The sequence below is a fragment of the Podarcis bocagei genome (assembly GCF_964188305.1).
Source record: "Podarcis bocagei genome assembly, chromosome: 2".
Lineage (NCBI taxonomy): Eukaryota > Metazoa > Chordata > Lepidosauria > Squamata > Lacertidae > Podarcis > Podarcis bocagei.
The window spans coordinates 117,358,620-117,372,539 of record NC_138126.1 but is presented as its reverse complement, the minus strand read 5'-3'; the positions used below and the strand labels follow the sequence as shown (position 1 = coordinate 117,372,539).

General features: G+C 45.6%; 1 protein-coding gene and 1 long non-coding RNA gene across 3 annotated transcripts in view; one reads left to right on the top strand and one right to left on the bottom strand.

The window, feature by feature from the left end:
• The window catches only part of GPD1 (glycerol-3-phosphate dehydrogenase 1), a 19,572-nt gene extending 15,492 nt beyond the window's left edge, over window positions 1-4,080 (top strand). For both annotated transcript variants that reach the window (XM_081181484.1, XM_081181483.1), the window contains 2 exons: window positions 2,148-2,254; window positions 2,923-4,080. In XM_081181484.1, the coding sequence (XP_081037610.1) occupies window positions 2,148-2,254; window positions 2,923-3,019 (204 nt within the window). In that variant the 3' untranslated portion in view covers window positions 3,020-4,080. The remainder of the gene's footprint in view (window positions 1-2,147; window positions 2,255-2,922) is intronic.
• The window catches only part of LOC308580254, a 16,254-nt gene extending 2,334 nt beyond the window's left edge, over window positions 1-13,920 (bottom strand). Inside the window, exon 1 of the long non-coding RNA XR_014004754.1 lies at window positions 13,739-13,920. This is a non-coding gene — a long non-coding RNA (uncharacterized lncRNA). The remainder of the gene's footprint in view (window positions 1-13,738) is intronic.

Below are 13,920 nucleotides of genomic sequence, written 5' to 3'. Positions count from 1 at the left end.
TGAGGTGAGGGGAGCCTTCTGTGCTTCAGCTAAGCACCTTAAAGAGCTCCCCACAAGCACCTCTCTAGCTTGTGTGAGTTGCAGCAGCTTGGGGGCTTGCTCAGGTGAGGTGCAACTTTCCCAAACGTCAGCTGTTAGGCGGGAGGCTGAAGAGCTTCAGCAAAGCCAAAGGAATGTGGCCTGTTCTAGCCTGGCAAAGAGAGGTGACCAATCACCTCTCTTATGATGATGATGATGGTGGTGGTGGTGGTTTATTTATTGCTTTAATGCCAAAATAGTCTTCTAATCAGTTTGCAATGATGAGACACCAATCACACACACATTAAAATACAAACATCCATCATTAAAATGTACAATGAAACAATCCTATTGAAAGGTACATGGGGAAATGGTTTTGGTAACCGAAGAGCTATTTGATTCCAGGCAGCTGCTATGAGAGCAACAGCCGCACAGTTCCCAGCCAATGGCTTCCAGGGGGTAATTCTAGCCAGAGTGCAGTGAAGACTCCTATCCTTGTCTTCAAATTCGAGTTGGGCATTAAAGAGAGAGAGAGAAAAAAACAGCTGGGTTTGCACAAAATATCCACATCCCTTGCCAAGGACATTTGACTTCAATCTTTGTTGCAATGCTTGTTTTGATGTCAACACCGGGTATTTCACAAAATTTGGGAAGCGGCAGCAATCGAGATCTGCGGGGTGACTGCAGGGAAGGAAAGGTGGACTAGCAAAGCTTGACACCAGGGCAGGCCTGATGGTGCAAATGCTTTCCTGGGGCAACAGTACAGTGGTACCTCGCAAGACGAATGCCTCGCAAGACGAAAGAGTTTTTGGTTTTTTGAGTTGCTTCGCAAGACGAATTTCCCAATGGGCTTGCTTCGCAAGACGAAAATGTCTTGCAAGTTTGTTTCCTTTTTCTTAAAACCGCATTCCTATGGGAAACTGTGCTTCGCAAGACGAAAAATTCGCAATGCGAAAAAACTCACAGAACGAATTAATTTCGTCTTGCGAGGCACCACTGTATTTTAGGAACATAGTAAAGCAACATCTAAGAGGCAAGCTGCAGGATTCCTTGCTGTGGATGCCAGGAAGCTACTTGCATATTGTGTGTAGAGGAGAGGTTTGGTTTAGGCTGGCCTTGTTCGATACTGTCACCTCTCTACAGCTAGGCATACTGGCCTGGCCAGTATCAGAGTTGTTTTTTAAAGAACAACAACAATCAAGCAATATATAAATTTCAGGAAATAATAAATAAATATGATGTTTTCATCTCCAGCAGGGATATCTTACACATTCTTAGAACATTTAAACTGGCTTTGTACTTCAGCCGCTGCCATGGCTTCTCCCAGGGGCGGGTGGCGCCGTGGTCTAAACCACTGAGCCTCTTGGGCTTGCCGACCAGAAGGTTGGTGGTTCGAATCCACGCGACGGGGCGAGCTCCCGTTGCTCTGTCCCAGCTCCTGCCAACCTAGCATTTCAAAAGCACACCAGTGCAAGTAGATAAATAGGTGTCACTGTGGCAGGAAGGTAAATGGTGTTTCTGTGCACTCTGGCGTCCGTCACGGTGTTCCATTACGCCAGAAGCGATTTAGTCATGCTGGCCACATGACCCGGAAAGCTGTCTGTGGTCAAACACCCGCTCCCTCGGTCTGAAAGTGAGATGAGCACAGCAACCCCAGTCACCTCTGACTGGACTTAACTGTCCAGGGGTCCTTTACCTTTTACCTGTGACTACTCCCAAGGAGTCATGGTATGTGTAGTTGGTAAAGATGCCAAAAAGTCTGTTAGATCCCTGCTACAGATATGCACACACCTTGCTGAACTGGTTTAGAGAGATGAGAAACCTGTGGCCCTCCAGCTGTTGGTTGGACTACAACGTCCATCATCCCTGACCACCAGCCATGATACCTGGAGCTGATAGGAGTCAAGTAACATCTTGAGGACCATAGTTTTCCCATCCCTGGTTTGCAGGTTCCCCAGGGCAGAGAGTCCAGCATCTGAATCTCTTTAACTCTGTGTGGCATATGTCCAAGGAGAAGCGCAGAGAAGGATGTCCTTCTCTGGATCAACCTTCTAGGATTCACCCAACTTGGGGAGGAAGGCTGTGCCATGCAGCCACTCATACTTGGAGATCTGTCTTGCATCTTGCAGTCTATCGAGCAACTAGAGAAGGAGATGCTCAATGGGCAGAAGCTGCAGGGCCCTCAGACATCAGCAGAGCTGAACCACATCCTCAAGAGCAAGAATCTGGTCGACAAGTGAGTCCCGTGTGACCTTTTTTCCTGTTTTGCTTGCCATCAATATGTATGCTGCACTGGCACCCATTGGATTGGTGTAACAATGAGCGATGGGCTTGTTTCTAGGGCTGTATGCAAATTCTTGGATTGGTTGATGAACTGATTACTCAATCCACCAATTCAATAAATTTGCATGTTACCAAAATCTAAGTGTGGGAGGTCTATTTCAAGATAATAAAGAAAATGTGAATTAACTGACTATTTAATAAACAAAAGCAACCACTTGTGGCTGGAAGTGCCAGCTTTAATTTTCGTCTCTTTTGTTTCTTGCAGTGGCCCTTAAACCCTCATCAATTAAAACTGGCTGTATACAAATAAAACTCTACTCAGAAGTAAGTCCCACTGAGTTCAGAGGGGCTTGCTTTCAGTTAAGTGTGTGAAGGACTGCAGCCTGAAGCTCACCACCCTATTTATTTGCACTTCCAGAAGTACAGGGCAACAACACACCCCTAAGGCCTCATGAAATTCCATATTTTATTTACAGGCAAATTGCTGGTCCCTCCAATGCTCTTCCTAGTATCACAGCAGGTTTCTCAAACTCGCCCTTTTGCAAGTTTTCCTTTTCTTAGCAAGCTTTGCTACCTGTGTGGGAGTTAAATCTCATTTACTGTCTTTTCTCCCCACTGCAGATTCCCACTTTTCACTGCTGTCTACGAGATCTGCTATACTGGCAAACCTGTCTCCGACTTCATCAAGTGCCTGCAAAACCATCCTCAGCACTTTTGATGGGCTTCCAGTCTCGCTCCTACAAAGAAAGGGGTTTGGGAGGACTTCCTGTTTCCCCACTGCCATCCCAACACGAGAAGAGGGACCCAACACAGAGCATGGGGCAAACAAGGGAGGACTTATCAAAGAATCATAGAATAGTGGAGTTGGAAGGGACACCAAGAGTCGTCTAGTCCAAACCCCAGCAATGCAGGAAACACAGCTAAATAATCCCAGACAGATGGCCGTCCAACCTCTGTTTAAAAACCTCCAGTGAAGGAGAGTCCACTACCTTTTGAGGTGGTCCGTCCCACTGTCAAACAGCTCTTAATCACCATGGAGGTACTGGATCAACTCTTTTGCCAGGGAGTTTCTGCCATTTACCAATCTCACCTAAAATGGACAAAAGTTGCCTATGTTGAGTCAGTCTCTTGTTTTGCTCTTCTTAGATTCCAGAGCATCCCACTTCTCGGCACACACAGCGGGCAAAGCTTTGGCTTTTCTCTTTTCTCTTGAGCAGAGAGAGAAATAATTTCTTCTGCCTCTTCTCTGTCACATTTCTCCAACTTGATTTTGACTTCTCTGGGTTCAGGCTTGAACCCTGCTGGTTTTGCCTGCCTTAAGGGCTTGTTGAAAGTCAGTAATTGGGAGAAGGGACAGGAAGCAAATTCCGATTACAGGTAAACCACCATTTATGCACATTCAATAATTCAATATGTGTGTGGCTGTGCATACATGCATCGCTTCAAACCCAGAAGTTACCTGAAAACAATCACGAAAAGGGGACGAACAGGGTGTCTGCAGGCTTCTTCAAATATACGCAATTTCACTTAAATGAACGGTGCCTCGGAACATAATCCCTGTGTAAATGGGGGGGGGGGGTTGCCTGTATTATTATTTTTTACTCCATGCCTGGAACGCAAGGAACCCCAGGCATGATTTAAAAATAGCTGCTAGGGTTCTCTCCCCAGACAAGGCTTGACCTCAGCATCCCTGGTATCCATGGGAATGGGAACTGTAGACCTGAATGTGAATATTTGTCTTTTTGAAAAACAAATATTAAAGTGAGAAACAAGAAATAATACAGATTAGTTGTTTATCATTCTTCAAAGACCTGGCTGAACTTCACAGCACGCAATGGAAGGGGCAAGGGGGGATTTCATAGAAACATAGAACTCTAAAGTTGGAAGGGACCACACCGATCGTCCAACCCCTGCAATGCTGTAATCTACTGACTGAGCCAGGACAAAGGTACGGATGATTATGAGAACAGAAGCAGCATGTTAGGAATATTCTGGGTATGTGGTTTTGGGGTGGCTTTGGCATCTTGGCCAGAATAATTCTTCAGTTTTAGGGGGCTGAAGATGGATGGGGTGAAGCAAACTCTGCTCATTTCACAAGGCACTCGCTTTCCCAGTGCTGCAGCTGAGTTGCCTTCCTCCTTTTGGAGTGACCTTTCCAGCCCTTCCCAACCCCCAACCCCACCCTCCAGCAACTTAATCTGCTGAAGTGGCAGGAGTCGCTGTGCCTTTTATTAGATGCTCAGAATCACTGGACACCCTGTGACCTTTCTATTCAGACAGCCCCCAAAAAATTAAATTAAAGATAAATAAATTGGAAGGATGGGAGAGGGCCCTATTTCCCACTCCCCAAATCAAAGGTGACACTGGCTCTGGGCCTTTTAGTTCAGGGGTCAGCAAACTTTTTCAGCAGGGGGCCGGTCCACTGTCCCTCAGACCTTGTGGGGAGCCGGACTATATTTGGGGGGGGGGGGATGAACGAATTCCTATGCCCCACAAATAACCCAGAGATGTATTTTAAATAAAAGGGCACATTCTACTCATGTAAAAACACACTGATTCCTGGACTGTCTGCAGGCCAGATTGAGAAGGCGATTGGGCCGGATCCGGCCCCCGGGCATTCGTTTGCCTACCCATGGTTTATTCTCTACTGGGGGAGATGGGAGGGATCCGCAAATATCAATACCTGCACCCTTCTCCAGGAAGCATTATCCATCTTCTCATATATCAGCTTCCCTTCCTCTTCAAAAAGAAGTTCCAGCCATTTGGTGGCTCATCACCTCTGCTCTCTCGATTCCACAATCAATGCATTTTAACTCAGGATGCAGCTCTTTCTGCCATCTGCCTAACACACTATCAAGGAGACATACATCACACATCTTTAAATTCCAGCCCCGGGAGGAGACCAGGGAGCATTCGTGTGACACACCTACACACTGCTCCCAACACTAACGTGTCGCAACACACCATTTGGAAAGCTCTGCTCTAAGGCCAACTCACAAGTAGACCCCATGTGCTCCATGGAAGTACACCTGGCTGTTCCTAGATTGAAAGGGGCCATTTAGGAGAATCAGCAACTCTGTCTGGATGCTGAACATTTTCCAGACCGACATAAGGCCCTGGATGGCTTTGGCTCAGCTAACAGTACCTACAAACCAATACCACTAATGTGCTACTTGCTTTGCAGCGTTCAAACTTCCAGCATCTCCTGTGTAACTTGGCAATGTTAGCAGAATATTACTTAAATTTAGAGTGTAAGAAACAGGCAAACTTCACACCACCCCAACCTCCAAGTAGTGCAAGATTCCAGGGTTCAGCTTCCTTGGAATGAGGGACCACGGAGACCGTAGTGTCTTTATGATATATGGCTTATTTATGCATATATGCAACCCGAGCATACAATGGAGGAGCTCACAGCATTAAAATCACGGGAGTGTATTGTTCCTCCCATAAAGGTACAGGTGTCCTGTCTCTCTTTTGCATCTGGTTACCCCTAACCTTTAGTGGTTCCCAGTTGTACTATCAAGTAGAAGAAAGTAATCCCGATATGGCAGAGAACTCGCATTCACTTGGTAGAAACTGTGTATAGCTTGAAACTGGGTGAGCTGCTCTTTGAAAGTCTCCTAGGTCTACATGGCACTCTCCCTGCCCTTTGCAGTTGCTATAAAAAGGTCTCCCCTTTGCCATTTGGAGTTATGTTCTGCCAGCACAGCAGCCTGTTAAGGGCTGTTCTCAGTTTTAAGAAGGGACAGGCCCAGTGTAAGTGAAGGTATAATATTTACTGGGGTTTGCTGGTACAGAGGCTTGGCACAGGGGTGGACTTTGGTAATATGGTGCTCTGAGTGAGGATGAAATCTGGTGCCTGCCCTACCAATATTATTTTCACAAAAAAATCATTTTGGTACAGTTGCATTATTATGGATCCTCTCAACAGAATCATAGAATTGTAGAGTTGGAAGGTACTCTGTCAATCATCTAGTCCAACCCTTGGCAATGCAGAAATATTCAACTGTCCCTTACAGGGATCAAACCTACGGCCTTGGTATGATCAGCACCATGCTCTAACCAACTGAGCTATCCAGTTGTTATTCTTTTGTGCCCCTTCGGCTTGGCTTAATGTGGGGGGGAACCGCCTGCATCATCCTAAGTCTGGTGCTACTTGGAACTACTGAGAATACCCTATTCTCCTCTGAGGAGCAGACAACTTTCACCATGTGTTGTCTCACATAATAACGACACAACTCGCCATGCCGGCAATGAACTCAGCTACAACATGACACTTATTTGGCAAGCGTGAACACCGACGTAGAAGACAAAGCCAAGAAGATAAAATTTGGCTCCTGCTAGACTCCTTCACTATTTCCATGGTGGAAAATAAATTTAAAAAACTGAAAGCCATGCTGGGAGAGACACAAAGGTACAATCAGAAACTAAGATTAGACAGACACCTCCAGGCTATTATTATTTTTTAATTGTGGGCATACTCTGCCACTTACTATTAATTGCAACATGCTGCGCATTACCCAGCCAGATGGGTGGGGTATAGATAATAAAATTATTATTATTATTATTATTATTATTATTATTATTATTATTATTATTATTATTATTATTGATCATCCACACATCATTCTGCTTTATCAGTGGTTCTGCAATGCCTCTCCACTCTTAGCTCACTACAGCACAACAACAGCATCCCTCCTCCAAAAAATATAGAGGAAAAATTGTGGTATGCAAAGTTATAGGATTTCAACAGGAAGCTACAGGAAATGCCCTGATTAGAAAGGATGCAGCAGGCCAGCCCTGAAACATTTGCACTGTTATATATAATCCCATAGAACCAATCCAATACTGTCATGGCAAATCAAAATGCATGCACCATAAAAAAGATGATGTCTGGGAGCCCCTCACCACAAGTGGTAAAGAGAGAACTACTCTGAGCACACTTAGAAATTCCAGACTGCCAACGTGAAATCCCCTTTAAAATCCCAGGGTAGTTTCTCCTTGATAACAGTGGTTGTTAGAATCACAGAATCATAGAGTTGGAATAGACCACAAGGGCCATCGAGTCCAACCCCCTGCCAAGCAGGAAACACCATCAGAGCACTCCTGACATATGGTTGTCAAGCCTCTGCTTAAAGACCTCCAAAAGAGGAGACTCCACCACACTCCTTGGCAGCAAATTCCACTGTCGAACAGCTCTTACTGTCAGGAAGTTCTTCCTAATGTTTAGGTGGAATCTTCTTTCTTGTAGTTTGCATCCATTGCTCCGTGTCCGCTTCTCTGGAGCAGCAGAGAACCTTTCTCCCTCCTCTATATGGCAGCCTTTTATATATTTGAACATGGCTATCATATCACCCCTTAACCTCCTCTTCTCCAGGCTAAACATGCCCAGCTCCCTTAGCCGTTCCTCATAAGGCATCGTTTCCAGGCCTTTGACCATTTTGGTTGCCCTCCTCTGGACACGTTCCAGTTTGTCAGTGTCCTTCTTGAACTGTGGTGCCCAGAACTGGACACAGTACTCCAGGTGAGGTCTGACCAGAGCAGAATACAGTGGCACTATTACTTCCCTTGATCTAGATGCTATACTCCTACTGATGCAGCCCAGAATTGCATTGGCTTTTTTAGCTGCCGCGTCACACTGTTGGCTCATGTCAAGTTTGTGGTCAACCAAGACTCCTAGATCCTTTTCACATGTACTGCTCTCAAGCCAGGTGTCCCCCATCTTGTATTTGTGCCTCTCATTTTTTTTGCCCAAGTGCAATACTTTACATTTCTCCCTGTTAAAGTTCATCTTGTTTGTTTTGGCCCAGTTCTCTAATCTGTCAAGGTCGTTTTGAAGTGTGATCCTGTCCTCTGGGGTGTGACTGGGGAGTTGGTACACAAGATCACAAAGCACCAGCTCCTAATTACTAGTGCAATTGGCAGGTTTGCAAGCTTTAGTTAAGTACTCCCAACGATACAGTTCTACACATGTTTACCTGAGAGTAAAGTCTACTGAAGACTATGGGATTTGCTTCCATGTAAACATACATGAAGGGACATGGGTGACATTGTGGTCTAAACCACTGAGCCTAGGGCTTGCCGATCAGAAGGTCGGTGGTTCGAATCCCCGCAATGGGGTGAGCTCCCGTTGCTCTGTCCCAGCTCCTGCCAACCTAGGAGTTCAAAAGCACGTCAAAGTGCAAGTACAGTGGTACCTCAGGTTAAGTACTTAATTCGTTCCAGAGGTCCGTTCTTAACCTGAAACTGTTCTTAACCTGAAGCACCACTTTAGCTAATGGGGCCTCCAGCTGCCACCGCAGCATGATTTCTGTTCTCATCCTGAAGCAAAGTTCTTAACCCGAGGTACTATTTCTGGGTTAGCAAAGTCTGTAACCTGAAGTGTATGTAACCTGAGGTACCACTGTAGATAAATAGGTACCACTCTGGCGGGAAGGTAAACGGCATTTCCGTGCGCTGCTCTGGTTTCGCAGAAGCGGCTCAGTCATGCTGGCCACATGACCCGGAAAAACTGTTTGCGGACAAACGTCGGCTCCCTCAGCCAGTAAAGCAAGATGAGCGCCGCAACCCCAGAGTCGTTCACGACTGGACTTAACTGTCAGGGGTCCTTTACCCTTTTAAACATACATGGGCTCAGGCTAAACAGGGGCACCACATTTGGGGGGCTGAGACAAGGTATGCAGAAGTCTTCTCTCCACCCCTAAGTCCTTTCTTAACCCACCCAAGGGCTACACTTGGTCAGCTGCCAGAGCAGCCTTTCCTCTGGGCCACCTACAGATCTTGAGACATATCAAGTAGCCCTGTGCTGGCAAGGTCAGCAACATTTTAGGGTAACTATAAATAGCAGCTCTAGAGCTGGCAGCCCAGGCCAGCAGAGTTTTAACTATTGCACCTCTCCATCATAACAAGGTTCTTCACTCCTGCAAGAGCAAATCAGCTCAAATCCTTATTTGGCGGCGGCGGTGGGGGGGGAGGTTTGAAGGTCTCACCTAAACTGGAAAAAAAAGTTGTGGGCAACTGCTTTCCTAGAATAGTTTAGCAGGAAAGTGTATGATTTTTGTTGTGGTCTGATAATTTTGCTTTTTAAGTTAGCCACTGAGTGTTTTGGGAGTTTATCCTTTTAATGTGTGATGTTTTAGTATGTTTTTATATATGTTGGAAGCCGCCCAGAGTGGCTGGTGCAACCTAGTCAGATAGGTGGGGTTTTATTATTATTGCATCCTCCATGCACTGGTACTGCCTGCACAGAGGGACCTGGATTCAGAGGCCAAGACTCCAAAGAGCAAGGCTTTTTCTCAACCAGAACTCGCAGGAACTCAGTTACGGCACCTCTCAGGTGGGCACTGTTGCCATTATAAGAGAAAAATAGCACTGTCAAAGAGAATATCTTTATAATATTTCGTCCTACCTTTCTACAGTGGTACCTCGGGTTAAGTACTTAATTCGTTCCGGAGGTCCGTTCTTAACCTGAAACTGTTCTTAACCTGAAGCACCACTTTAGCTAATGGGGCCTCCCACTGCTGCCATGCTGCTGGAGCACAATTTCTGTTCTCATCCTGAAGCAAAGTTCTTAACCCGAGGTATTATTTCTGGGTTAGCGGAGTCTGTAACCTGAAGCGTATGTAACCTGAAGCGTATGTAACCCGAGGTACCACTGTATTTAAAATGATCCAGATGCTAATTCATAATAAAACAGAAATGCAGGACCTAAGGTGCAATAGAACACAGGGCTCCTTTACCTTTATTCCTTGAGCAGAGGAGAGGATTTTGCCAACAGTAACTTGTTTCGAAACTAGGACAGGGGCTGGCAACCTGCGGCCCATGAGCTGCCTGCTTGGTGAGTCCCCGTGCGCTGCGCTAAACAGGTGCAACATGGAGCGGGGACTTGCTTCCTCGGTGCCGGAAATCGCATCTGCACAGATGCGATCCAGCCCAGGGAGCAATCTCTGCGGGAGTGAACCGGCACAGGCGAGGTAAACCTTGCTGACCCCTGCTCTAGGACAAGACAATTTAAGCACCTTTAGATACTTTCAAAAGATGAGTGCGGAAGCTTCTTGACTTGGCCACTTAGATCTCCTTGCTTTTACAACAAGGGTAACAATGAGTTTGCCTGAGTATATTGTATGTTATCTCCTACTTCAGTCATTTATAATTGGGAACCAAATCAACTTTCTTCCTTCCCATAGTGTTCTGCAATATGCTGGTTTTGCAATTACAATTGTACCTTATTTTGCAACCGGGATCCGTTCCAGAGCCCCAGCCACTAGACGAAAAGGACGCAGGGCGAAGCGCTGCATCTGTGCACGCACGCAGAGCAGTTTGCATTTCTGCACATGCGCGACGTGCAATTTAGCGCTTCTGCGCATGTGCGAGCGGCAAACCTGGAAGTAACCCGCTCCAGTACTTCTGGGTTTGCCGCGGACATTCGCCAGAATGGATGCTTAGACGAGGCAGACTTTGGCGTGTACTAAGATGCAGTAAGTATTTTTAGCCTCTCTTTGCTTAAATGGTTCTTATAACTTTATTTCTATTTAGCTTTGACTATTATTACTAAAGTGCTTTGAAAGAATTTAACTTCACATAGGCCTAATAAGATGTTTGGGCTACACTGTGTCCATATGCAACTGAGTTTGCTGCTTCCATTAGAGATATGTTAAATCTACATTAATAATATTTTTTCCCAAGTACTCGAAAGTTTTTCTTGCAGCAACCCTTTCCAGGGTATGGTCTAAGGGCACATGATGCAGAAGCATAGCAAGTCTCTAGACACGGTTCAGGCAGCTCCCCAAAGGAGGAAGAGCCACACAGAAACTACACGTCCCAACATGCACCGCGGCGTCAAGACATCCTTTTAACTGCCCAAGAAGGGCGGGGGAGAGAATCTAGAAAACTAAAAACAGGTGAAAAGGAGCACTAGACTACTAACATGTAGACTCGCGTACAGAACTCAGTTTCTGAGTTCATTTGGACACCGTTTTTAGGGGGAACCTAAAAAACAGTGGAGAAATGCAAGGTTTTAGCCTATTTTTAAGCAGCAGCTAATTGCCCGCCCTGCTAGTAGGAAAAGACAGGATTTTACGATTAGATGCATTTGTTTTGTGTGGGGAAAGTGCAACTGACTGTTTTATTACAGTATCAGTGTCATGGAATTCTACTCAATATTGATTGAGAGCAGAACTCCAACATATAAAATTAAACTTAATTACAAACTTTAAAACTTAAATTAAAAACTTAAACATGTTGCAGGATTCCCCAAAAATAGACCAGATGCAATTAATATATCATCCAGCAGAGCTGTACTGCTACTGAAGGCAAATGGTCACAAATCCAATACATTCAGGAATGGCACTGTCCTTAAGAAATCCAGTTGCAGCAGACTTAATTTAAACTTACAATAATTTATAATAAGTCTAAACATTAACACTATATATAGCACACCCAGAACCGGATTTAGGTTTGATGAGGTCCTAAGCTACTGAAGGTAATGAGGCCCTTTATATGTCCAGCTATCCTTTGTCAACAACAAATTGTCACTGTTTTTTGTGTTGAATATATGCTATATGGTAATTTATGGACCTAATAGGTATCTAAAGCCATGTGCACATAACAAATAGGAGCCTACACAACACAAAACACTGTTGCTGTATGTAGGTTTTATTTTATTTGTTTTTTATCTTATATTTTGGAAACGTACATCCAGGGGCTTTTTTGCTTTAAATTTTTTTGGGGCCCCCAAGAGAGTGGGGCACTAAGCTATAGCTTGCTTAGCTTGTACATAAATCCGGCACTGAGTCCACACCAGAAGGAAGCTAGAAAGAGAAAATGAAACCCAGGCTCCTCCTGGCCCTACTTCCCCTGTTTCCCCGAAAGTAAGACATCCCCTGAAAATAAGACCTACTTCCAGTTTTGCCTCTCGCTGTAATATAAGGCCTCCCCGATAAATAAGGCCACCACAGAATATAAGGCCCCCGAAGCTACCGTAAGGCATTGTACCGTATACAGGTAATAAATTTCCATATATTTTTTTTGTTCAACAATAAATGTGTACCGTATTCTTCTTCATGGAAAAATAAGACATCCCCTGAAAATAAGACCTTTGGGGGCAAAAATTAATATAAGACACTGTCTTATTTTCAGAGAAACAGGGTATATAGTCAGCATGACCTCGACAGAAAAGTTAACGGATAAGAGTTGTGGGTTGTTGGTTTTTTTACAAACATTGTTTTAAACATCATTTTCCATTCGTTAGCTATCATTTCCCAGGATGAATTTTTGGTTTTTCACCATTTGAAATGCCTCCACGTGCGCATTAACTGGAACCCAGGTGGCGGTGGCCCAAAGCGGATTTGTTGTTGTTTAGTCGTTTAGTCGTGTCCGACTCTTCGTGACCCCATGGACCAGAGCATGCCAGGCACTCCTGATTTCCACTGCCTCCCAAAGTTTGGTCAAACTCATGCTGGTAGCTTTGAGAACACTATCCAACCATCTCGTCCTCTGTCGTCCCCTTCTCCTTGTGCCCTCCATCTTTCCCAACATCAGGGTCTTTTCCAGGGAGTCTTCTCTTCTCATGAGGGGGCCAAAGTATTGGAGCCTCAGCTTCAGGTTCTGTCCTTCCAGTGAGCACTCAGGGCTGATTTCCTTCAGAATGGATCGGTTTGTTCTTCTTGCAGTCCATGGGACTCTCAAGAGTCTCCTCCAGCACCATAATTCAAAAGCATCAATTCTTCGGAGATCAGCCTTCTTTATGGTCCAGCTCTCACTTCCATACATCACTACTGGGAAAACCATACCTTTAACTATACGGACCTTTGTTGGCAAGGTGATGTCTCTGCTTTTTAAGACGCTGTCTATGTTTGTCACTGCTTTTCTCCCAAGAAGCAGGCGTCTTTTAATTTCGTGGCTGCTGTCACCATCTGCAGTGATCATGGAGCCCAAGAAAGTAAAATCTCTCAGTGCCTCCATTTCTTCCCCTTCTATTTGCCAGGAGGTGATGGACCCAGTGGCCATGATCTTCGTTTTTTTGATGTTGAGCTTCAGACCATATTTTGCGCTCTCCTCTTTCACCCTCATTAAAAGGTTCTTTAATTCCAAAGCGGATTACCTGAGCGGAATCCTCTTGCATGCAAGTTTTGGACGACGATGCTATACCCAACTAAGGGCAGAGGGGACTACACTGCAGGGCTGCCACGGCCTTCACCCACCAGTCGCATTGGCATACGCGGTTCAAACCCCTGAAACTGCTTTCACACACAAGAAGCGCTTCAAAGAGGTTTTTTTGTTTTTTCTGCTAACTTCGAGGCTCTTTTTGTGCCAGGTACATCCAACTCCAAAGGCCACCCCACCCCCAAAAATAACACTGGAAACAGCCGTTTGTCAAGGGTGCTGGGAATTGTAGCCAAACCTACCGTTCCCTGCAAACTTCTGAGGGGAACCCTACCTTTCCTCAATGTATTGGGTGGGTGCCGCCCGGCCGCCGCCATCTCCACTCGTCTGCCTTCCTCAGCGCGCCAAACGGACACGGGCGTTTCCCGCCACGGAACACCGGACTCGCGACTCTCGCCTTTTTCCCAGCTCTATGTCGACGCGCCGCGGCTGGTCTTGCGCGCGGGAGGGGCGAGA